This window comes from Rhinoraja longicauda, chromosome 2 (genome assembly GCF_053455715.1).
Source record: "Rhinoraja longicauda isolate Sanriku21f chromosome 2, sRhiLon1.1, whole genome shotgun sequence".
Lineage (NCBI taxonomy): Eukaryota > Metazoa > Chordata > Chondrichthyes > Rajiformes > Arhynchobatidae > Rhinoraja > Rhinoraja longicauda.
Genome location: NC_135954.1, coordinates 51,171,922 through 51,198,917, shown reverse-complemented (window position 1 = coordinate 51,198,917; position 26,996 = coordinate 51,171,922). Strand labels below are relative to the sequence as shown.

The 26,996-nt window shown below is 39.1% G+C and overlaps 1 protein-coding gene across 1 annotated transcript in view; it reads right to left on the bottom strand.

The window, feature by feature from the left end:
- Window positions 1–210: 210 nt before the first annotated feature.
- galnt1 (UDP-N-acetyl-alpha-D-galactosamine:polypeptide N-acetylgalactosaminyltransferase 1) overlaps window positions 211–26,996 on the bottom strand; it is an 83,760-nt gene continuing 56,974 nt past the window's right edge. The window contains exons 6-12 of the mRNA XM_078419031.1: window positions 21,459–21,629; window positions 15,518–15,635; window positions 13,741–13,921; window positions 11,979–12,118; window positions 7,760–7,858; window positions 5,820–5,954; window positions 211–1,615 (exon numbers count right to left, since the gene is read on the bottom strand). Coding sequence (XP_078275157.1) covers window positions 1,469–1,615; window positions 5,820–5,954; window positions 7,760–7,858; window positions 11,979–12,118; window positions 13,741–13,921; window positions 15,518–15,635; window positions 21,459–21,629 — 991 coding nt within the window. The 3' untranslated portion in view covers window positions 211–1,468. The remainder of the gene's footprint in view (window positions 1,616–5,819; window positions 5,955–7,759; window positions 7,859–11,978; window positions 12,119–13,740; window positions 13,922–15,517; window positions 15,636–21,458; window positions 21,630–26,996) is intronic.

Here is a 26,996-nt window from a genome sequence, read left to right as displayed (position 1 = left end):
CATCCATCTGCAAACATATAAACTATGCCTTGAATTCTTAAATCATTTAAATAAATGATGAGCCGCAAAGGGCCCAGTTTTGTTAGACCAATCCCTGTGGCACATCACTTCCAACCCTGCATCAGCAAAGTGCCTAGAATACATAAAATGGAGAAAGAAATGCATTGTATTGAATGGATATTTTATTGCTGTCTGACAATAGTTAGAAAATACACAATTAAATCAGTTTCAAAATTTTTATTAGGAAAAAGCAATCACCAGTATTTCACAGAATCTAGTATAGTTATGCAAATAATGGAGTAGCAGAAACCTTTTTGTGGACGGAATGAAGATTTCATCCTGCAAAAACCCAGCTGCAGACCAGCCCACTGATGAGAACTTATAGTGAATTTTATTGTTTATAAAACAAAATATATAAAAAGGGGGGGGAAAATCTACATCCGATAAACCTAGGCCACACACTCCTAACATTATGAGGAAATGCATTATTCATCAAGAATACAAAGCCGAACTGTACAGAAACATTTATTCACTGTATTTCAGAAGCTGGTTAATGAAATGCTTCTCGACTGGTTCGTAGCAGCAGTTCGTATAATTCAAGGAGAAGAAGTCAGGAAGGAACCAAAAACAATATTCAACAGCATACAGAACTTGGACAAGAAATTACAAAAGGGGAAAAAAATTATATGAAATAACATGTGAAGAAAATAAAAAGACATCTCTATAATTTCCTGTCTCTGTGTGGCCTCTAATTTTCAATTTCCCCTCATTACAAATGAATTAACTGAAACAATTCCATGGCAAACAAAACAGAAGGTTCACAATTTGTAAATCAGAACTGGTTAATTCTTCATTGAGGTATAAAAATCTACACAAAATTAAAGTCTTCATAATTGTAATATTCATTTTCCCATGAATTCTGTCCCAGTTAAATAGATTTTATATTTATACAAAAGTGATTTAAATGTATGTTTGATATATGTTCATTGTATTCTTGCACTGATATGATGCAATATTGGTTACCACAAATAAATCAAGATATTTTGTGATTTTATGAACATTTCTGGGGTCTATGCCACACTTTCAAACAAATACAACAATTGTGCAATTAAATTACTATGATATGCTGCTTATGGGGAAATGGTGATGTGTCAGGACCACTTCCTTGATTAAATCATATTTACTTAATGAGCAGTGCAAGTCCATTCACTAAGATTTAAACAATCTTGCCAGCCCCACCTTCCCCTTTTTAAATCAGTTAGAAACAATGTAAACATCATTGTGCACAGTTTCTCCGAAGTCTGCAGTTTCAAACCGCAAAGAAGGAATGCTGATTCACAATATCCTTCAAGTAGTCTACATGCTCAGAGGAGGAACCTATTCGCTGCTAAGATGAAAGTTCATTTTAAGTACAGATCTAGCAGTAAGGTGCACAGAGGTAGCCCATTAAATCTTCAGAGCTGACCAATCAGAAAACCTCAGGGAGTGTGACGTTGCGCAGAATCCACTGTTGTGAGCGGCTTCCATTGCAATCCTTCATGATGGGTACTTGGCTGTCTGCATCTGCGGCTTTATCCAAGCACTGATTGCTGTTCGCATGCATCAGGTTTAGTTTCTAAAACATTAGAAAAATTGTATTATTACTTTTGCATCAAAAAAGTCATTAAAAAATTTCTAATGCAATGGCATCCTAATTTACAAAGCATTTAAGCAAAACACGTGGTGTAGTCAGATTTCATAAATGTAAGCAAGCCTGATCCTAGGTTCAGATTAGTTTAGTCATGTACATCAAAGTGTAACAAAATTCAAAGTGATGTTGTCAAGCTGGAAAGAATGCAGAGAAGATTTATGAGGTTGGTGCCAGGACTTGAGGGCCTAAGCCACAGGAGGAGGTTGGGCAGGCTAGGACTATACTCCTTGGGGCGTAGGAGGATATGAGAGGTGATCTTATAGAAGTACTCTTTTACCCAGAGTAGGGGAATCAAGAACCAGACATTGTTTTCAGGTAAGAGGGGAAAGATTTAATAGGAATCTGAAGGGCAACTTTTCACACAAAGGGTGGTAGATATATGGAATGAGCTAGTTGAGGCAGAAACTATAACAACATTTGAAAGACATTGGGGCAGGTACTTGAATAGGAAAGCTTTAGAGGGGTGTCTGCGAAACAGGGGCAGGTGGGACTACTGTAGATGAGGCACCTTGGTCAGCATGGCAAACTGGGCCGAAGTGTCTGTTTCTGTGCTGTATGACATGAAGCTCTGAGTAAACATACAGTAATAATTGCAAAAATAATATACATCAATGCGTGCAAAATAACAGAATGGTACAAGATTGTAGTGCGAATGACACGATTGTATCCGAGAAGAGTAAAAAAAATATTTAAAAATAATGGAATAATGGAATGAGATAAAGTTAAGAATAAGAGTACATGTAACACCTTCAGAAAATCGGAGCAAAAGAGATGATAGGTTCATGAATCTGATAGCAATGGGGGAAGAAGCTGTTCTGAAGTCTGGATATCCAAACTTTCAGGCTCCTGTAATTCTCCCAGAAAGTAGAAGAAAGAAAAGGGAATGGCCAGAGTGGAAGGCATTCTTCCAGCCTTCCTGATGCACCATATAATGAAGATGGATTGGATGGAAGAAAGTGTCGAGCCTGTGATTGGCTGAGTTGTGTCCACCACTCTGCAAGTTTAGGTGGTCAAGAACAGACCTGTTGCCATATCAGGTCGAGATACATCCTGTCAGAATATATTCTGCAACATATCAGTAGAAGAAAAAGTTGGTGAATATGCTAAATCTTCCCAGACGGCTCAAAAAGGAAATATGTTGATGTACTTTCTTGATCACCACGTTGGTATGAAGGGACCAGCTTTGGTTGCTGGTGAAATGGATCCTGAAGCTATTAACCACCTCGACAGCAGCTCCATTGATTAAGGCAGGGTTGTGTTCACTTCTTTGCTTCCTTAGGTCAACAACTAACTCTTTTGTCTTACGGACTTGGGATAGTTTTTTTGTCCAGACACCATGAAACAACAATCTCAGTCTCTTCCCTGTACTTTGTCTCATCATCGTTATTGTTGATCTGGTCAACAACAGTGGTAACATTGACAAATTTAAAGATTGTGTTGGCATTATACTTGGCCACATTATCATGGTGTAACAAGAGTACAGCAAGGAATTGAGCGCATAACCCTGAGTGGTCAAGGACAAGACAAATCAAGAATGTTTAATCATCATATGCATTGTGAACGGAGCAGTGAAATTATTATTTGCTGCAGCTTTTAACACATTAACGCAACATCACAACAAATAAATATGCAATAAATAATACAATAAATTATTGATTGTATTAGGTAATCAGACCATAATAGTGTAGCGGAACTATATAGTGCAATCCTCATACAAATTCCATTGAAGTTCAGTGCAGCGATAAGGTTGTATGATGTAGTTCCAGAGCTTAATGCGTGATGGGAAGAAACTGTTCTTGAACCCAGAGGTAACAATTCTCAGGTTTCTGTACTTTCTTCAGAATGAGTGTGGTCATTTTTGTTATGTTATGTCCAACCAGTTCCTCACTCCATTCTCTGGTATTTTGATATTAGCCAGAACTCTGAGGTCCACATCTTAACATATATCTTGCTTGTATTCACTTCTAGTGAAGAGTAACCTAACAGAATATGTTTAAGCAATGAGGCATACAGTGGCACAGCAGCAGAATTGCTGCCTCACAGAGCCAAAGACCCGGGTTTGATCCTGAACTCGGGTGTTGTCTGTACAGAGTTTGTACCTGTAACCTACCCTGTGACTGTGTGGGTTTCCCCCGGGTGCTCCCTTTTCGTTCAACATTCTAAAGATGTGCAAGTTTGTATGTTAATTGGCTTCCATAAATTGTCCCGAGTGTGTAGAATAGAACGAGTGTGCGGGTGATTACAACTGTCCACACTGTATCTCTAAACTAAATAATGTCTTTATCTTAAAGTCTTCATTTGCCTTTTCAAATCACTCTGGTCTCACCTCCTTCCAGCTCTACATTTGCTTCAGTCCCAATATCTCCAAAATATTACCATTGTTCCAATTCTAGCATCCTGCTTATCCTCGACTTTAATTACCCAACAAGGCATACTTCCATTCAACTATCCTATATTTTTAATTTCCTCTCCAATATGCTCGAGCTCTCTTTGATCTTTTAAACATCTAAATTTTTGATCTAGCTGCCTTGTTCCTCTTTGAAATATTGCATGGAATCGTTTAAATGAAACTCAAAGTTCAGAGAGGATCGCAATCCAAAAATGACTGAAATTAAATCAGTGGCTGGTTACAGAACAGAGCATCAACTTGAAACCAGCAGTAAGTAGCACAGCACAGCCTAAGAGACACTGGAGGAATTAAAGGCAGTTCAGAAACCACCAGAGGAGCATTGACTGATCCAGATGACATTGGAATAGCAGCCATTGGTGGAGCAACATGTGGAGCACAAACCAGCAGATTTTAGCCCAGGCAAGTGTTGAAAAGCAAGTGTGATATCTGGTGTCCATAGTGCATGCACTTGAGTGAGTAAGGAGGTAATTTTGTTTAAATATTTAGTTTTATTTAACTTCTCTTGCAATAGACTTCCTTGCAGTTTTCATTTGCAATGGTAAACATTTAGCCTGCAGTCCACCAGTCTCCTAGATAATTGGTTACTCAACTGAAACTGAGAACCAGGTCAGCTGACTCAAAACTAGTGGTACCTGGAAATACAAATCTGTAGATTCTGCCGATGTATTTTGGCTGCATTTTATATGAGCACATACTTGGGTAAAGGACTTTTGTGCAAGGCACTATTTCATATTTGCAGAATCAAGTAAATTAAACAAAAAAAAGGGTTAAGATGAGGTGTTGCAATTGTATTATGTGGGAAATTATGGAAGCCATTCTGAATTGCAGAGTCCACACTTGCGGCGACCACTTAAAGTTTAAGGAACATGGCTTAAATTTGATGAACCGGAGTTTCAAACTTAGACATTGCAATGCATCAGAGGTGAGGAAAATGCTTATGTCGGAGGATCTCAGAGCATTTGCTGCAGTTCAGTATTGGTAATTTCAACCTATGGTTCAAAACCAAAATAAAATCCATGGAGCCAGTGGGTAACAGGGTGCTGCCCGAGAGTACATGCAGAAAATCCAAAATCTGGTGAAAAAGAGTTCTAAACAACTGTACCAGCAGAACGGTCAGCCAAGAAGTTCATCCATTTGCAATAATTCCCAGGTGATCCCCGACAATGGCTGAGGTTTTTTTAATCAGAGTTTCCTTTTTAAATTTAACATTCAGCAAAATATAAAATGGTACAAAAAATGCCAATGTCCACTTGAAGGGATGACAACATTTCTAATGTAGATAAATAAGTGATGGACAGCAAGTCAGGTGGAGCTCCATCATAAGATGGGGAGCAGCATCCCGAACAAGCATCAAGAAGCTGCAAAACAATTTCAATGCAGAACCAACTGTGAGGAGCAGCCAAATGTGTGGCAAATTGTAAATGGATTTTTAAATTACTTGCACAAGCCTCTAAACCTTCCAATTACTTTGTTGTAGAAGAAGAGTGATTGTGTTAACTAGTTCCATGCAGGACAGTTCTTAAGTTAATGGCACAAAGGTTCAGTTTAAATATTACCTGAATCCATATGAATGAAGTTGCTTTATTGAAAGAAGAGAATGCTCTGAACATTGTGATTATTATTGTATTTGTAGTGAGTATTATAGCCAGCATTATTTGAGTAGAACATTTTAAAATAATTTCCTCTCTGAGCTAATGTTTTTATAAAGGCAACACTTACCACAACATCATGCTCCCAAAGCTGATTGCCTTTTAGATGGTGACACTTCAGCATCATGATCGGGCCATTAAGTTTGGACACATCTAGGCACAAATCATCTGTTCTAATTTCTTTGTTTGCAGTGTAAGAAAACACCTGAATTTTTTTTTTAAAAACAGGATGAGTTTGTTAAAAAAAGATTCACGTGTAGAATAAAATATTTTAACATTTGCCAAATATAGTCCCATATTTTTTCATTGATTTACTTTTAAGATGTAGTGTACCATTAAGCAAATTTTGCAGCTAAACAGATGATTAAAACACAAACTTGGAACAAATAACTTTAATGAGCTCCAAGCGTCAACACTCCTGCCCTGCGAATGCTAGTACCATTAAAACTAGAGGCATATTCTAAATATGCTTTTCTGTTATAATTTCCATTAACAATTTATATTTTATTGGCTTGTAGATTGTGATTCTATTCCTTAAAAATTACTATTGAAATTAAAATATATTTTAGCTTATCTACATTTCTTTTCTCATAAATCCTGGTTTTTAAAACTACAACACACTTATTTCTCTAAATGCCCCCAAAAACTGGTGAAAGCTGAAATAACTTCTTAGTTCAGCCAATTATCAGCAGCAGAAACATAAATCACAGATATCTATCTTAAACACAATGCCAACTATCAGAATGCTCGTGAAATATCTGTTTTCATTTAAATGTCAGCTAGAGCCCAGAATTTACTTGCAAATAAAATAACCGCAAATTAAGATCAAAGGCTTACAAACACATGATTGTAGACCATCTCAGTCTTTGAATTTGGTCTGAAGTCAAGAACATACATACAAACAAATTCATCAAATAAATAGACAATAGACAATAGACAATAGGTGCAGGAGTAGGCCATTCAGCCCTTCGAGCCAGCACCGCCATTCAATGCGATCATGGCTGATCACTCTCAATCAGTACCCCGTTCCTGCCTTCTCCCCATACCCCCTCACTCCGCTATCGTTAAGAGCTCTATCCAGCTCTCTCTTGAAAGCATCCAACGAACTGGCCTCCACTGCCTTCTGAGGCAGAGAATTCCACACCTTCACCACTCTCTGACTGAAAAAGTTCTTCCTCATCTCCGTTCTAAATGGCCTACCCCTTATTCTTAAACTGTGGCCCCTTGTTCTGGACTCCCCCAACATTGGGAACATGTTTCCTGCCTCTAATGTGTCCAATCCCCTAATTATCTTATATGTTTCAATAAGATCCCCCCTCATCCTTCTAAATTCCAGTGTATACAAGCCTAATTGCTCCAGCCTTTCAACATACGACAGTCCCGCCATTCCGGGAATTAACCTAGTGAACCTACGCTGCACGCCCTCAATAGCAAGAATATCCTTCCTCAAATTTGGAGACCAAAACTGCACACAGTACTCCAGGTGCGGTCTCACCAGGGCCCGGTACAACTGTAGAAGGACCTCTTTGCTCCTATACTCAACTCCTCTTGTTATGAAGGCCAACATTCCATTGGCTTTCTTCACTGCCTGCTGTACCTGCATGCTTCCTTTCAGTGACTGATGCACTAGGACACCCAGATCTCGTTGAACATCCCCTCTTCCTAACTTGACACCATTCAGATAATAATCTGCCTTTCTATTCTTACTTCCAAAGTGAATAACCTCACACTTATCTACATTAAACTGCATCTGCCATGTATCCGCCCACTCACACAACCTGTCCAATTCACCCTGCAGCCTTATTGCATCTTCCTCACAATTCACACTACCTGTTCTGTCAAAGTAACCTACAGAGGCAGAACTAAGACAGTTGAGTATTGTATAATAGTGCAACAGACAGTAGAACGAATGCAAACTGTGGAAATATTCAAAGATCAGCGCACACGGTTCTGACATGTTATCACTTGTGGAAAACAGAGAAAATCGGAAATAAACAAACTGCAGCTCACCTGATTGCCTCCCATACCATGACAGTTAAATATTCCCACTTTTTCATTTTCTTTTCTTGCCATATTATCCAGACATTGATTTGTCTCTACATTTCTAATCTAAAAGACAAGGTAAAAAATTAGATTAGTTAACCAGCCAAGACATATTTGAAAACATATTCATCTTTAGAGCCTTCACTCAGTCGCTCAGTCAACCACTGAATGCACCAATGCAAGGCCGCAAGCTTGATATTTGCTCTATTTCTATTAATGTATTTTCACCAGGGAGATGCGGCCATTGCTGCAGAATACAATTACCAAACTATTTGGCTTTCTGTTACTGATTATTACACATAAATTGAGTGATAACACCAAGATTGAGGAATTGATCAAGTAGAACCATGAAAATTAAACTAAAAAATATCTTTCAAAACTGATGATTTTGACACAAATATGAGAAATACTAATTTGTTTAAAACTGTAAGAAGTTCATATAACTAAATTCAGGAAGGAACCAATATCTTCAAATGAGGGCAACAAAAAAACAGAAGTATGAGAGAAAAAAATACTCTATGCAAACTTTCACTGAGGAAATAAAAAGATTCCTATAATAGGGGTTGTAAATTTTAAATTTCAGTTTAAAATTCTGTTTCCACCATTTTAAACAACATAAACATCAGAAACTTATGGCAACAACAGTAGACGCTCAGCTTTCCTACCCTACTTCAGTCATAGCAATGTCAGCCAGAATAAAAAGAATAAACTGCTGGAAGAACTCAGCAGTTTGAGCAGCATCAATGGAGGCAAATTTCAAGTCAAGACTCTGCATTAGGACCATTAAATCTCCTACAGCAAAATCCTCCTAACATCACCCAGCATCTCCTCTGCATTCTCACTTATGCAATATATTTTTTCCTACAATGTTATCTGTACTGTCTGCAATATTCTAGCTATGGTCTGTCCTTTAAAAGAGTTTGGGTGTAATTTCACATTCTTATTATTTATAAGTTAAAATAAGATAAGTGTTTTCTGAATAACTTAATTCATCTGTTCCACTATCTTTATCTTGCAATAAATTTGACTCATTTTAAAGTTGCAATTTTATCACAGTCATTTTGATAAATGATAGGGAAATTAACATCCGATAAGGCCATTAATTTGCTGTTAAACATCTTGCATTAAGACAAACCATGATTGAAATGGAAATTTGCTGATGTACACTGTATTTCACATTTACTGCATGTGTAAAATGTTTTAGAAAAAAATTAATCTCTTAGGCAATCTGAAGGATTGGAATTTTTCATGGATAACATGAATGTAACATGAAAATTCCACAATGCATATCAATTATGCTTTACTGAAATATTGCTGTCTTAACATAAATCAATTCAAACTAAAAGCAGGGAAAAAAAACTATTGACGAGTGTTTAATAGAGCAAAGGATCTGCATTGGAACCTTTAATTATCCTTTTGAATCTGTATTAGATTCTGATTATTTTAGTTTAGTTTAGAGAAACAGCGTGGATCAGGCCCTTCGGCCCAACGAGTCCGCACCGACCAGTGATCCCGCACATTAACACTATCCTACACACTAGGGACAATTTACACTTATACCAAGCCAATCAACCCACAAAATCTGTACGTCTTTGGAGTGTGGGAGGAAACTGAAGATTTGGGAGAAAACCCACGTGGTCATGGGGAGAAGGTACAAATGCCATCCAGACAGCACCCAGAGTCAGGATCAAACCCGGGTCTCCAGCGCTGCAAGCTCTGTAAGGCAACAACTCTACTGCTGCACCACCAAGCCGCCCTCACCCCCGAGTAATTGTAGGATAGTTCATGGAGCAATGAACATCACAGCAAAATTCATAGTGTGTAGGAAAGAACTGCGGATGCAGTTTAAACCAAATATAGAAACAAAAAGTTGGAATAACTCAGCAGGTCAAACAGCATCTCTGGAGGAAAGGAATAGGTGATGTTTCAGGTCGAGACGTGAAGAAGGGTCTCAACCCAAAATGTCACCTATTCCTTTTCTCCAGTGTTTGACCCACTGAGTTACTCCAGCTTTTTATGTCTATCTTCAGTAAAATGCCTATGTATGATACAAGAAAGAATATATGCTTCTGAAAGATGCTTCAAAAATCAGGGTTTAATAACTGGACCAGAAAATATTAAATAGGTTGCAACTCATGGCCTCAAGTATGAGGAAAGTCTTGAAAGTTAAAAGAATGAAAGGTTCTGTTGGCTAATTAGTTGTACTACATAGAACAGAAACCAAAGAATATCTCTAGAAGACAAGGGGAAACTGGAAAAAATGTATTCATCATGGAGTTAGTGAAAATACCATACATTAGGCATAGTTATTAGGTCAGATGAAATTATTGAAGTGGAAATTAGAAAGTTACTAGTAAAAGAAGAACATGAAATTACATAGGGACGAAGACTGAATTAGAATTGAGGAGCTCCTGATGAAATGCAAACATCCATGGGCATACAGGCCCTCTTTCAATATTTTAAATGTTCTGATATTACTATTACTCTATGCAAATATAAAATATCAGCTCTTTTACTTCCAAGGAGTGTTTGGAGTCGTTTAAAGGCAACTGCACCTCAAACAAAATTCAGATTTCACGTTTCATATTTTTATGTTAGTCACATGAGTGCTTTTTGAAAGTCCATTATCAAGAGGAATAAATGTTGAATGGAAATTTGCAAAATCTACTCTGGTTTGGGTTGCCAGATTGAAGAGGCAGATTTGGAAAAAAGGGCTTGTACAGAATAGACCATTAGTCAACATACCATTCTATTTTGGTATGCCAGCTGCTCAGAAAAGGACAGGAAGGCCCTTCAGAGGGTCATCACGACGGCCCAGAAGATCATCGGCTGCTCACTGCCCTCCCTGGAGCACCTGTTCAGCCTACGCTGCCTCAGTAGAGCAGGCAAAATAATAAAAGATCCATCCCACCCCGGCCACCGTCTGTTTGTTCATCTGCCCTCTGGTCGACGTTTCAGGTCGATCAAATCCCGAACAAACAGACTTAAGAACAGTTTTTACCCCAGGGCCATACGAGAACTGAACACTACCTTTGCACTAGGCAACACCGTTAAAAAATCTTGTACTTAATATAATTGTATTTAATTGTATTTATGTATTTATTTGTTTTTGCATTTATTGCATATATGTTTGTACGCACCGTCAGGATTGGCTATTTTTTAATTTCGTTGTACTCGTTGCAATGACAATAAATGAATATTATTATTATTATTATTATTATTATTATTATTATTATTATTATTATTATTATTATTATTATTATTATTATTATTATTATTATTATTATTATTATTATTATTATTATTATTATTATTATTATCTGACCATGCTTTCATCATTATAAACAATTTGTGTTAGCATTATACTTTAAACAGAATTTTCAAGCTGCTTCACAGAAATTTAATCCAATATACACACAAAAATAGACCAATAAATTTTTTTGGGTCAAATATTTTTGGGTGATCAAAAGCTTAATCAAAATACTTTTTTTTAATGAGGGAAGTGGAGAGGCAGATAAATTTAGAAGGGGAAAAACAGAGCACAAGGTTCAAGTCACAAACAGAGATGGTTCAAGTCACACCTGCCAGTTATGGTATCAGAAGGACAATTTATTCATGAAGTTTTACAAGTGTAAAAGACAATAGAAATTCAATTGAAATTACAATGATGTTTATCTTTTACTGTCAAGATACAAGAATAATAACCGGCATTTGTGAAAGGTGGCAATTACACAAGAAGATTATTTTGCGTTTGTGAATTTTGTGGATTAACCACAGAGATCCCTAGTTAAATGCCAGGAGTACCCAATTCTAACCTGGCACATATTCAACACCCATATTTACAATCTCAACTGCTGGGAAATTGCGGAGTCCAAATTCAACCTGCAGTCAGCATAACAGAAGCAGGGGTCTCTCACCAGATTTAGACCACGTCTTCGCAAGAGGTGATTCAGATTTTCAACCTGGCTATTCCTACAAAAAGCACCATCACACACAAATGACTACAGCTTGCACTTGTGATCAAATCAGCAAGACCAACATTCAATGACTACACATGATGGAGAAAAGTGTAATGGCTTCTAACAAATGAATTGAAAATAGTGACAGCCCTGTGCAGAAGCTATTTTGCCTCAAAATATATTGTTGATAAAATTTAAATCATCTTCAGAATTGTTGAAAATTGTACCTCTCCCAGGGAGAAATAATGCCGTGGAATATGGGAGTCAGGATAAACGTTTTCCAGGAACCAAGAGAAAGGTTTACATGACAGCTTTTGTCTCAAAGCTTTGCGTGCTGATACGTCTCCATATTCAACCTTCGTAACACCTATTGGATTAAAACCATTTCACAATAAATCATGGGAAAAAACCCATTATTGTTAATGATTAAGATTAAGACAATTGTACCAAATTTGTTAACTCATCTCTTTATCCAAAAATACTTTCTACCCTGCTGCGTGTTTCCAGCACTTATCATATCATATCATATATATACAGCCGGAAACAGGCCTTTTCGGCCCTCCAAGTCCGTGCCGCCCAGCGATCCCCGTACATTAACACTATCCTACACACACTAGGGACAATTTTTTACATTTACCCAGCCAATTAACCTACATACCTGTACGTCTTTGGAGTGTGGGAGGAAACCGAAGATCTCGGAGAAAACCCACGCAGGTCACGGGGAGAACGTACAAACTCCTTACAGTGCAGCACCCGTAGTCAGGATCGAACCTGAATCTCCGGCGCTGCATTCGCTGTAAAGCAGCAACTCTACCGCTGCGCTACCGTTTCCTCCGGGTTTCAAGAAATTGAAGTTATCTTTTAGCAATCATTAATTATAATTGAAACAAAATGCAGACTGGATTATATTGCAATATAAAATAGCAAAATTTAAAGAATTCAAAAATTGTATCAACTTTATTCATCCTTCTCTCTCATTACCACTCTGCACTTTTCAAATGTATTATTTAATCTAGCACACAGATGCCCAAGTTGGTAAATTCAGTAAATTTATGCTCTGCTGCTAGAGTCATGTGGAGTGCAATGTTGGAGCAAATGGGAAATTGCTGGTAGAATGCTGACAGACTTTGCATTCGTTCAGATGTTCTGAACCCGATGTCACTTTCAGAAGTATATGCTGGCAATATTAAATGGAACTGCTGGACATTCTGTGGACATTCTTCACAAGCATAGGTCCTTTTTTTTCTCTAGGGTGAGTGAACTGGAGTCATTATGGGAAATACTTTGTTGGAACATTGCTTTCAATGTCACAGAATAAAATAACCTGGTTAAGGTCTCTCATTTTGTTTAGTTCCTAATTTGAGATGAGAATTTCTAACGGCGCCACAGCGTCTCCTGAAAGGCAAATGACAACTCCCATCTCAAAAGGAATAATTAAGTAGGTCTGGATGTGATCCATGCATTCTCTCCTCCAGGTAGGCACCAAAACAGTGATTTGTGATTTTATTTCTAAAATAATATTTGTATATTAAATATTTTATAGATGGCAATCCGAATGTACCTATGCCAAAGGTCAATGTATTCTTCCTAGATAATGATTTGGTCTTGTTTGTCTGGCTCTCCCAACTGAGTGCCTCAAGTTAGTAACTCAAAACACAATCTAAACCCACAGGGAAGGGAAAAATCATACCCTTCCATTCTATGACATGAAACACAATTGATCCAATGATGTACCACAGTGTTTTCATTACCGCTTTAGTTTATTTTATTTACAGAAGAGCAATGCTGCTCAATCTTTACATGGAGTCATAAAATATCAATTGTGTTATTTCTCTTTGGTGCATTGAAGGCCAATGTTGCTTTTTTCCCTACAAATAAAATGACCTAAAAATATTTGAAGTTGTGATCTTATGTGATGCGCTCAAACTATACTCTCTTGACTGAAAAATGATTCAAAATACATTCAAGGTCAGTATTTCTTATACTTACCAGGAGAAATAATATAAAAAAAACTTTTGAAGTCATCCATCCAGACCTCTGCAAGCCTTCTATTATTCTTGTTTATTATCTGACCAGTGCCTCCAGGAAAAGTGTAAGGAGTAGCTTTACGAAATACATGGCCTACATGTGAGCAAGTAACTATTTCCAAAGTACCACCACACTGCCAGATCTAGAAGATATAATATGCATTTATGAAGCACCCCTCGTAACTTTGTGATATCCTTTTTTGAGACAAGTATTCACAAACTTTAATTAAAGTTGCACACGTTTTTAAAATTAAATTAAAATATATGTAATATTAAACTTTTACACAATGAATTAGTATTTTTGCATCATGATGTAACCGACACAAAGATGGTTATGACACATTGTTGGAAACCAGGACAATTTTGCATGTTAGTACTTGCATTACAAAATTGACCTGGTTTGCAGAGATGGTTTGTCATAACCATCTTTGTATAAGTTACATCATGATGCTAAAATATTAATTAAATGTGATCATTAAGTAATAATAACTAGATTTGTTTGCAGATTCATTATTTAAATATTCAAGAAGTTCTCAACATGAACAATGCATATACTGTTCTGAAAGAAGTTGAGCAGTTAGCAGAATGTGCTTTAGGTTTCCAAAGCAAATCAAAAATTCAAAGTTAGCCATTAGATAACATTAAACCCTCAATGTTTAAAATTAATAGCCAGTGGACTTGTATCCTAAATTCATTTGATTCCAAGAATAAAATAAAACATACACTCCTGCCCCCTCCCAAATGCCCTTTAAGCATCATTAACAGTTTATGAAGGTAGCACAATAAATATTGACTAGATCATCAACTCGTACGTCATTGTACTTCTCAGAATGTGGCAAAGGATAATTTATACCTACGCAGGAATTTATAACAGGTGTTAATCTTTAATCTGAATCATAGCAAATCGAACAGTGAAGCATTAATTCAGTTATGCTCAAAGGTGCCAATATAAATAATACATTCAAGTTTCAGATACAAGGCCTAAATGTACCACCTATGATCTCCGAAACAGGAGCACTGCCATTGAGCAATATCCAAGAACAAATGATAATTGCTGGGGGGAGCAAGTTCTTTCAAATGTGTCACAGCAGGGCAATATGATAGCATGTGGCAGTATGGTGCATTCTCCATGCGGACAGTTCAGGTGCGTCTGCCTGCAAAATGTGCACTCATCCTGTGATTGCATGCATTTCCCGCAGGTGCTTCTCTTTTCTGCTGCATTCCAAAGATGTAATGGGTAGGTTAACTTTAGGCCTACTGAAGAACAGGGAAAAGCTTTGTTTTGTGTGCTATCTACAGATCAGATTTACTATATATAAATACAATCAAATCAAACTCAAGTAGAATAGATGGTGCAAAGGCAAAGATACAGAGTCATGACTGCTGTAAATTTTCCTTTAGTGTAGCTTGTGTCAATAGAATCATAATGAAGCCTACTGTCCTATGAGAAAAAAATAAATTGCAAAGCTGCAGAAAATAAGAGAAAGGGGAATGGAACATGGTGGATTGCTCAGCCAGAGCTGACATGGATCTGTTGGCTGCAGATTGTAATAAGTAAATGAGCAACTGAATAATCATCCTTTTCTTCAAATATCCAAAAATAAATGATTACAAATATATCTACTTAGCACTTTATAATATTAATAAGGAATGCAAGTCTTTAAAAAACACTGAACTTTAGATATATTATATTAGGTATGAATAATGGTCCCCCCTAAAATAAATGATCAGATACTTACTCTGAAAGATATCTCTAGGTTTTCTCCTCCCCATATATCCATGCCTGCATCATACGTTCCGATTAACTCAAAGTAATCTCTATCTATTGAAAAAAGTCCTCCTGCCATGGTGGGCGTTCTAAAAAATAAAATGGTTTTTAAATTTTTTTACGGTTAAGACAAGGCAAAGATGTGTTTTGTTGAAAATAATCCAAAGTTTTTCTGCGTGTTTTGAGACATTGAAATGTCCAAATTATAAGCAATTTCTATTTTTGAATGTACAACCATCTTTTTGTTTTGGCCAAAACAATGTATGTCCTTCCAAATCTGGTCATACACCAGACCAGAAATTGCAGTCAGCAGTGAAATGACAGTGATTTCTGGCATTCTGATAAACGTTCCCTGCAAAGATCTAATGTTTTGTGGTGAAACCTCACAATCCTAGATTATTCTGAAATCCTAGATTATGATGTCATTGGGACTGAATATCCAAACACTTACAAGAATTTAAACATTCAAAAAATTATACATAATGATAATAGACATTTGGAACATGCACAGGTTTAAAGCACAAGCTGAACCAACAAATGTAAAATAGGTTATTTTCAAAATATCTATGCCTAGTGAAATACAATACACATGTAAAATGAACTTTTTGTGGTTGATAGTTTAGTAAACTGCAATAATGGCTGAAATCATCATTAAAAACTCAAACATAATCAACAACATTTTTCTGCAGGTTTTTTCGATAATACTAGTCCAAATTCAGTAGAGTGATTTCATTTGATTATTATGGTGAAGGCCACAAATAGCAGAGCCCGTGGAGATGTGCTGAATCAGTGACTGCTGCTAGGTTATGCAACTGTGAACATTGCTTCCATTGTCACAGATGGTGACTTCATTATCAGTACATCTGCAAACTTCTTAACAATTTTGCATCTGCAGCTTTTAAATATTATTTTGTTAGACATTTTTAATATATGCACATCATTGCTTTACATTTTTCCTCCATTATTTTATTGCTTTCTCTATTGGAATGAATCCCATTTTAATTTGATTTATCCTTTCATTGTTACACCATGGTGTTTCTACAACCTGTTAAAAGATTTTTTTTAAACCACCTATTACAACTATAACCTCTTCTACATTTTAAATTGGTGCATCCAAATGTGCAATGAAAGAATGCAAGATTCTGTAACTTCAGTAACGCCTCAAAAGCATGTCAAAAGGTTAGCCGAGCTGTACAATATAGTTAGATATTTAATTCCTCATCTGTGTTTAGCTAACACATCAGCTAACCCATTGCCGAACAGTGACTCCACCACCCAGTGATCCCCCCCCCCCCCCCATCCTCATTCCTGTTAAAATGTAAGCATGATAATCATATAACGGGAAAGATCAAACTGGCTCTGGTGACTCAGGAGACTGTCACCGATAACAGTAAGGAAATCGGTCAGAAAATCAAGAAAATGCTTTCTATGGCGCAGCTGCAAAATCTGGTGAGGGTTGTTGGGGTCATGCACTTCCTAAGCTTTCTAAGGAAGTAGAGGCATTGTTGTGCTATCTTGGTCATTGCCATGCTATGGCTAGTCCAGGACAAATTGCTGGTGATATTTATTCTTAAGAACTTGAAACTTTCAACTATCTCTACTTCGGCACCATCAATGCGTGTGTGTACTGCTTTGTTTCCTTAAGTCAATCGCAATCTCCTTTGTCTTGTTGGCATTGAGGATTAGTTGTCTTGGCATCAGGTTACAAGGTTTCTCAATCTCCTTCCTGTGCTCCGTCGGATCATTATTTGATATCCGGCCCACTAGGGTAGTGTCGCCTACGAATTTGTAAATTGAGTTAGATTGGTATTTGGCTGCAGAGTCATGAGTGTTTCAGAAGTATAGAAGGGGGCTGGGAACGCATCCTTGCATGGCACCAGTGTTGAGGATTGATCGTAAAGGATGATTTGTTACCTATCCTCACTGATTGTAATCTGTTGGTCAGGAAGTTGAGGATCCAATTGCAGAGGTAAGTGCTGACTCCAAGTTCCACAAGTTTGGAGATGAGCTTGGGTGGGATAATGGTATTGAAAGCAAAGCTGTAGTTGATGAATAGGAGTCTGACAAATATGTAGAAACATGGAAACATAGAGAATAGGTGCAATAGGCCATTCAGCCCTTTGTGCCAGCACCGCCATTCAATATGACCATGGCTGATCATCCAAAATCACTACCCCGTTCCTGCTTTTCCCCCCATAATCCCTTGATTCAGTTAGCTCTAAGAGCTACATCTAACTCTCTTGAAAACATCCAGTGAATTGGCCTTCACGTCTGTGGCAGAGAATTCCACAGATTCACAATTCTCTGGGTGAAAATTCCACAGATTCACAACTCTCTTGGTGAAAAAAAAGGTGTCTTTCTTATACAGGTGTTCCAGGGATGAGTGTAGGGCCAGGGAGATGGCAAGAGCCATGGAACTATTGTGACAGTAGGCAAAATGCAATGGATTAAGGTTGCTTGGTTGGCTGGATTTAATGTGTTCTCTACCAGCATCTCAAAGCACTTCTTGATGGTGGATGTCAAGGCCACTGAACAGTATAAGAAAATAACTGCAGATGCTGGTACAAATCGAAGGTATTTATTCACAAAATGCAGGAGTAACTCAGCAGGTCAGGCAGCATCTCAGGAGAGAAGGAATGGGTGACGTTTCGGGTCGAGACCCTTCTTCAGACTGATGTCAGGGGGGCGGGACAAAGGAAGGATATAGGTGGAGACAGGAAGATAGAAGGAGATCTGGGAAGGAGGAGGGGAAGAGAGGGACAGAGGAACTATCTAAAGTTGGAGAAGTCGATGTTCATACCACTGGGCTGCAAGCTGCCCAGGCGAAATATGAGGTGCTGTTCCTCCAATTTCCGGTGGGCCTCACTATGGCACTGGAGGAGGCCCATGACAGAAAGGTCAGACTGGGAATGGGAGAGGGAGTTGAAGTGCTCGGCCACCGGGGGATCAGGTTGGTCAATACGGACCGAGCGCAGGTGTTGAGCGAAGCGATCGCCGAGCCTGCGCTTGGTTTTGCCGATGTAAATAAGTTAACATCTAGAGCAGCGGATGCAATAGATGAGGTTGGAGGAGGTGCAGGTGAACCTTTGTCTCACCTGGAAAGACTGTTTGGGTCCTTGGATGGAGTTGAGGGGGGAGGTAAAGGGACAGGTGTTGCATCTCGTGCGGTTGCAGGGGAAAGTGCCCGGGGACGGGGTGGTTTGGGTAGGAAGGGACGAGTGGACCAGGGAGTTACGGAGGGAACGGTCTCTGTGGAACGCAGAGAGGGGAGGGAATGGGAAGATATGGCCAGTGGTGGGGTCCCGTTGTAGGTGACGGAAGTGTTGGCGGATGATTTGTTGGATCCGCTGGCTGGTGGGATGGAAGGTGAGAACGAGGGGGATTCTGTCCTTGTTGCGAGTGGGGGGAGGGGGAGCAAGAGCGGAGCTGCGGGATATAGAAGAGACCCTAGTGAGAGCCTCATCTATAATGGAAGAGGGGAAGCCCCGTTTCCTGAAGTATGAGGGTATCTCTGACGCCCTAGTGTGAAACACCTCATCCCGGGCGCAGATGCGGTGTAGACGGAGGAATTGGGAGTAGGGGATAGACTTTTTGCAGGGGACCGGGTGGGAAGAAGTGTAGTCCAGATAGCTGTGCGAGTCAGTGGGTTTATAGTAAATGTCCGTCACTAGTCTGTCTCCTGTGATGGAGATGGTGAGGTCCAGAAACGGGAGGGAGATGTCGGAGATAGTCCAGGTATATTTAAGGGCAGGATGGAAATTGGAAGTGAAGTGTGTGAAGTCAGTGAGTTCTGCATGGGTGCAAGAAGTAGCACCAATGCAGTCGTCGATGTAGCGGAGGTAGAGTTCGGGGATGGGGCCGGTGTACGCCCGGAACAGGAATTGTTCGACGTACCCGACAAAGAGGCAGGCATAGCTAGGGCCCATGTGAGTGCCCATAGCTACGCCTCTGGTTTGGAGGAAGTGGGAGGAGTCAAAGGAGATTTATTCACAAAATGCTGGAGTAACTCAGCAGGTCAGGCAGCATCTCGGGAGAGAAGGAATGGGTGACGTTTCGGGTCGAGACCCTTCTTCAGACTGATGTCGGGGGTGGGACAAAGGAAGGATATAGGTGGAGACAGGAAGATAGAGGGAGATCTGGGAAGGAGGAGGGGAAGGGAGGGACAGAGGAGCTATCTGAAGTTGGAGAAGTCGACGTTCATACCACCGGGCTGCAAACTGCCCAGGCGAAATATGAGGTGCTGCTCCTCCAATTTCCGGCGGGCCTCACTATGGCACTGGAGGAGGCCCATGACAGAGAGGTCAGACTGGGAATGGGAGGAGGAGTTAAAGTGCTGGGCCACCGGGAGATCAGTTGCGTTAATGCGGACCGAGCGCAGGTGTTCAGCGAAGCGATCGCCGAGCCTGCGCTTGGTTTCGCCGATATAAATAAGTTGACATCTAGAGCAGCGGATGCAATAGATGAGGTTGGAGGAGGTGCAGGTGAACCTCTGTCTCACCTGGAAAGACTGTTTGGGTCCTTTGATGGAGTTGAGGGGGGAGGTAAAGGGACAGGTGTTGCATCTCGTGCGGTTGCAAGGGAAAGTGCCCGGGGTTGGGGTGGTTTGGGTAGGAAGGGACGAGTGGACCAGGAAGTTACGGAGGGAATGGTCTCTGCGGAACGCAGAGAGGGGTGGGGATGGGAAGATATGGCCAGTGGTGGGGTCCCGTTGTAGGTGACGGAAATGTTGGTGGATGATATGTTGGATCCGCTGGCTGGTGGGGTGGAAGGTGAGAACGAAGGGGATCCTGTCCTTGTTGCGAGTGGGGGGAGGGGGAGCAAGAGCGGAGCTGTGAGCTGTTGAGGGTAAGAACCAGCTCTGCTAGGCGGAGGAGAGTGTTGGTAGATGGGGATTGACTGGTTCTACGGTCGAGGAAGAAACGGAGGGCTTCGAGACCATCCTTGTGGGGGATGGAAGTGTAGAGTGACTGGACATCCATGGTAAAGATGAGGGAGTGGGGGCCTGGGAACCGGAAGTTATCGAGGAGATGGAGAGTGTGTGAGGTGTCTTGGACGTAGGTGGGGAGGGATTTAACCAGGGGGGATAGGATGGAGCCACTGAACAGTAGTCATTAAGAGATAAGATCTTACTCGAGCTATAGGGAATGAATGGATAGGTTGTCACCAAGGAGGCCGAATGATGATCTTATTAAGATGTACAAAATCGTAAGGGGCATTGATAAAGGAAACAATCTTTTTACCAGGGTAGAGTATTCTGAATCTAAAGGGGCAATTAAACAGGCCTTAACAGAGTCATTTAGAGTTTTATAGCATGGAAACATGCCCATTGGCCCAACTTCCCATGCCAACCAAGATGTCCCATCTAATCTAAACCCATTTGCCAGTGTTTGGCCCATATTGTTCTAAACCTTCCCTGTCCATGTATTGTCCAAATGTCTTTTAAAATTGCATTATTGTACCTGCCTCAACAATTTCCTCTGGCAGCTCGTCCCATATACCCACCTACCTGTGTGTGAAAAAGTTGCCCCTGGGTTCCAATCAACTCTTTCCCCTCTCTCGTTCTAGTCAGATTTTATAAAAGTTGACTGAATCCCTTTCAGATATAGTACCTACTCAAGAACTAAAAACAAAGCTTCAAAAGAAAACTCGATTTGGACACTGGCTCCTGTGGATGAATTGCTATCAAAGGCATAAATGGGCCATTCCTAGTCATATGTGTGACCAAAAATTTGAAAAATTGTGGAATTCTGAAAGGATTACAGGTATATTGTTTTGTACTGTATATATGACTTATATTTGTCGAAGTTTATCAAGTGAAATTTTTATATGTTATGCTGACAATGTTTGTTTAGGGTCAGAGGTCAAATATGACTGGTTATGCAACTAAAGAAGTGGTTTTGTTCTTTTTGTACCTTACTGGTATTGTTCGGTCACCTTTCCTTCGATCCATCTCTCGTTGAGGTACAGGATACCAACGAAAGTTCAGTTTCCAATTAAATCCACCATAAGTCATATCTGAACCCGCCATGTACTCAAATGTGTCATCACTAATCACATCAATTATTGGGCACACCACTGTACTCCTGGTGGAACAAAAGCAGTTTTAAGCAAGCATGCAGTATAATAAACATCGATCCACTGAAATGAGGCGGCAATAATGAGATACAGTACAATTATGACAAATTTTGAAAGGAAATGCTTGTATTCACATTTGCTATTAAGATATTTTTTACATTTTTTCAGCATCTGGGACTCACTGATCAGCATTTAGTCATTGAATAACACAGGTAATTCTGCTATAACACTGAATTATATATACCATGATCGATGAATTAGCAAATACTATTTGTATTATGCAGGCCTAATTGGTTATAACAGAATTTCGATAAGGAAGTAGAGATCTACTTACAAGTCATTTTGGAAATTGACAACCAGAAAAAAGTCAAGGAAACAAATATTCTATATAATCTCCTCAGAGAAATCAGACATCATCATCTCTCAATTTCACTGCCCACCTGTTTCACAGCCCACCTGTTTCAAATAACGTGGCCATAGGGAAGGGCATTAAACACGGCCCGTGTTTAATGCCCTTCCCTATGGCCACGTTATTTGAGTCATGTCATGGAAAATTTATTGTCATATGCACAAGATTGTTGAAGTACAGCTACAAAGGAAAATCGTACATGTAACAGCAACACAGGCAAACAGACCGAGCCAACACACAAAAACATGACCTGTACATAAATTCCAAAAGACAGAAAAGAAAAAAACTACGCAAAAAAAATAAATTAGAAAGCAAGTCCATGGTCAGACAAGGAGTGGTCTGGAGTATTCCATTGCAGAGGTAGAATTAAAGACAACCACTTTGATAGCACCCAAATCTAATGCAGGTGAGATATTAGGAAAATGCATGATATTGTGCATGTGATCACTACTGATAATGTTTTTAAAGATAAATTCTAGTTTATTATTTGAATATAAAGATCCACATATATCATCGGAGTATATATATTTCTTTAATACTTTTATAGGCTTACTTTATTGTGTTCATGTCTCTGAACTAGAGTAAACTGGGGGCAAGGCAGTATTTTACCAATTATCCTCATTACACATGCAACTTTGCCAGTGTTTCTGTGCAGCACTTGAGGCAACAGTACATTGGTACTTCAAAGTACATTGCCCAAGCATAGCATAATTCGCGAAATGGAATTTAATGAGAATATTAGATAATTGTAAACTTTCACCCAATTGTATCTCTGTAAGACAAAAAACATTTTGTTTTTAGATTTAAATTATTTATTTTACCTATTCACTAAATTTCAGCGATTCCTGTATTTGAACCAACCGAGATTCCTTCTTTAGATGTAGTGTGGCACTATGGTTGTCTGAGGAAGGGTTTCCACCCGAAACGTCACCCATTCCTTCTCTCCAGAGATGTTGCCTGTTCTGCTGAGTTACTCCAGCATTTTGTGCCTATCTATGGTCAATTCACTGAACTAATCTAACATACAAAATTGAATGTTGGATATGCAAATCATTAAATAGTATTTTTGACATTAATACTAGTAATTTTGCTTTATTTACTTTTCAGGATCTAGGTATAACTGACAAGGCCCCTTCCAAATGGTCTCTTAACCGAGTGGGTTTGCTTGCCTATTTGAGAAGGCATTAGAGAGGTAACCTCAGTCCATTTGAAATCACAAGCAAGACCTCCTTAAAAAGATACATTTTTACAACAAACTGTTAATTTTATGGTCACCATTTCTAATGACTAGTTTTCTTTAATTCCAGTTTGCTAATCTGAATTTTAAAGTGCATAGCTGTCTTTTTTTGGCACTTGAATTTTAAAAGTATTTGAATTCCCATCACTAGATTGTTCAACCAGGCATCTGGCTTATCAGTCCTGACCCTTAATCATTTTACTATTACTGTGCTCTTAAAGAAAAGAATGGTTTAATAATAGCCTGAGGGCAATAACCGCTGGCAATGGACACAATAATTGGTAGTGACCTCTCACAATAATTCATGAAGACGGCACAAAGGTAATTATAGATGGTCAATAAGTGCAGGCCTTGCCAGTGTAGTTTACATCCCACAATGAAAAATACAAAAATATCTACATTGGCAGGAGAAAGCAGAATGTAACAAATTCAAATAAGGTGAAAATATAAGGTTGGTTGGGAAAATTAAGTGCAAAAAGCTGTAGAATCTTCAAAAGTACAGAAGAGAATGAGCAAAAGGAGACATAAATATAACATAGGAAAATGGCAGTTATCTATATACTAAAACTCTCGTTTGTTATCTTGTTTGTGACTGAACTTCAACCAAAACGGTACACTATAGCGCGACAATTTTAGGCCCACCTTACTCACTGTCGTCACTTTAATGGTAAAAATGGTCGTTTTATTGAAATTGGTGTTATATTTTTTGTTATTCACATTTTAAAGTTTAAATCTATCACCTAGGGAGGGAGGAAGGGGGGGCTGGAGGGAGGGGAGGGAGGGAGCGGGGGAGAAGGGAGGATAAGGAGGTTGAGGGGAATGGAGTGGGGGGGAGGGGGAGAGGGGATGGGGGAGAGGGGAGGGGGGAGGGGAGGGGGGAGAGGGGAGAGTGCTGCACCAATGCAGGAGAGGTTTGGGCCCAACGGGTCCACTTGGTCTAGTTTTAATATAAAAGTGTGAAAAACAGATTTTCTTTTAAAATTCTTTTAAACTCTTTTGAGTGAACAGGGGTGTATGGCGTATAAAATGCATGCAGATAAAACAAGCAATTTAGAAGTCAAATGTAAAGTTGTACTCTGGTTGCCGTGCAACACAAGGCAACGGCTCAGAAGCGTTTCTGCACTGGTACAGAGTTTTATTGAGAGTAAACTTGTAGTATTCTGGGGAGCTTTAGTTTCTGCATAAGGAAGAGTGGATTCAATCATTGGATTCAATCATTGGATTTTAGAACAACCAAAGATCCTGAAACAAAAAAAAATTGAGGATGTGTACATGATATATGCTGCAAGACTAACTCACAGGCATGAAGAGTCTTGAACTTGGGTACATGGGGTCAGGATATAGATGCAGTTAGAAAAAAATTAAATTGTGAGAAATTTCTTTACTTAAGGAAAAACAAATCTTTGGAATTCTCTACCCCAGCGGCCTGTAGAAAAGCAGCTGCGCAGTATATTTTAGATTGAGATTTACAGGTTTCTTTGGAAACTGAAGGGAATCAAACAAATAATGTAGATTGCACATGATTAACCATTTTATTTAATGGAGGAAAAAAGCTCGAGACTACATTGACAGCTCTTGCTTCTATTTATGTTCTTGAGATAATCCATGGTATTAATCTACTTATCAATCATAAGGTGACTTCATATCTTCATATCATATCTGAAAGCATGTCCTCATATCTTTGTTACCAAATTATACCTTGAACAAAATGTACAAATGTAAAAACAGACAATTTACCAGCAAAGGTTTTATGCAATAAATTCTTAATTGATGGGAAGCCATTGACGCGTGTATTTCATAAATTTAGGAAGCTATGTAAAATTAACAAGTAGAATAAAAACTCACCAGAGGATAATGTTAACAAATACTCCAGGAATCACTGGGCAGATCAAGCAGAAACCAACTAACATTATAAATTATCACCACTGAGCATGTGACCTTATTAAATCAATGTGTATTATATCCATTGGCTTCTCCTTTTCTGTTCTGCTTTCCATTACAAGAAAGAATCTTCCGTAGACATGTCATAAAACTGAAATATGAATGTAATCTCTCCACAAATGCTGCCGAACCTGCTCAGAAAGTTTTTATTTTAACCTTTTAAACCTTGGGTTTCCAGAAGGAACTTTGAATTAGTGCACATTAGGTGAAGTAAAGGAAAAACATTCACCTGTTAAAAAAATACTGGGCAATAACATTGAAGATATATTTCAACACACTTAAATAAATATCTTCACATAAACTTAAAACTAAGATTCTGTAGCTAGGGTCGGCAATTCAATAATATTTCAGATTCAAACAGAGTTCTCAGAATTGCAAGTGACTGATACGTTAACTCTGAACAGCTACAAATAGCTCATGTGTATGCAATGAGGCCTATTTGGGCATGGGTTTGAGATGTGTGGCATTTCCTTTTGGAGCCTAAGCCTGTTGGATTATGAAAACAACAACATGAATATAAATTAATACCAATTTAAACCAGAAATAAATACCAGCTATTGCAGATCAACAGCATTTGTCAGATGACAAGCTGTTTCCAATCTATATATTTTTATATTTATTCATTTTTCTGAGCTAGGTGTTACTGGCATTGAATGCCCATCCCAGTTAGCAGAGTAAGTCAAGTCCTTAAATCATTGCAGACTTTCTACAGGTGCTCCCACCGTGCCAGAGAACGTATTCCAGGAATTTGATTCAGCAATGATGAAGGAGCAGTGATCTATTTCACAGACAAGTGGAGTGTGACTTGGATTGAAACCTACAGTGGCTCATGTTTCAATGAACTTGAAAAATCCTTGTTCTTGGTGATGGAAAAGATTGCAGGCTTGGGAGGTGCTGTCAGAGGACTATACAAATTATTGTGGTCCATAACAGGACCAAATGAATCATTGTATCATGATTTGGATGAGAATGTACATGGCACGATGAGTAAGTTTGCAGATGATTGCAAAGTGGGCAGTGTCATAGATAGAAACATAGAAAAATAGATGCGGGCCATTCGGCCTTTCATGGCTGCATCCAGAATCAATACCCCATTCCTGCTTTTTCCCCATATCCCTTGATTCCTTTCGTCCTTACAGCTAAATCTAACTCTCTCTTGAAAAGATCCAGCGAATTGGCCTCCACTGCCTTCTGCGGCAGAGAATTCCACAGATTCACAACTCTCTGAGTGAAAAAGTTTTCCTCATCTCAGTTCAAAATGGCCTACCCCTTATTCTTAAACTGTGACCCCTGGTTCTGGACTCCCCCAAAATGGGGAACATTTTTCTTGCATCTAGCCTGTCCAATCCCTTAAGAATTTTATATGTTTCTATAAAATACCCTCCCATCCTTCTAAATTCCAGTGAATACAAGCCCAGTCGACCCATTCTTTCATCATATGTCAGTCCTGCCATCCCGGGAATTAAACTAGTGAACCTACGCTGCACTCCCTCAATAGCAATAATATCCTTCCTCAAATTAGGAGACCAAAACTGCACACAATACTCCAGGTGCGGTCTCACCAGGGCCCTGTACAACTACAGTAGGACCTCCTTGCTCCTAAACTCATATCCTCTCGCAATGAAGGCCAACAATGCCATTAGCTTTCTTCACTGCCCTCTGTACCTGCATACTTACTTTCTGTGACTGGTGTACAAGCACACCCAGGTCTCGTTGCACCTCCCCTTTTCCTAATCTGACACCATTCAGATAATAATCTGCCTTCGTGTTCTTACCACCAAAGTGGAT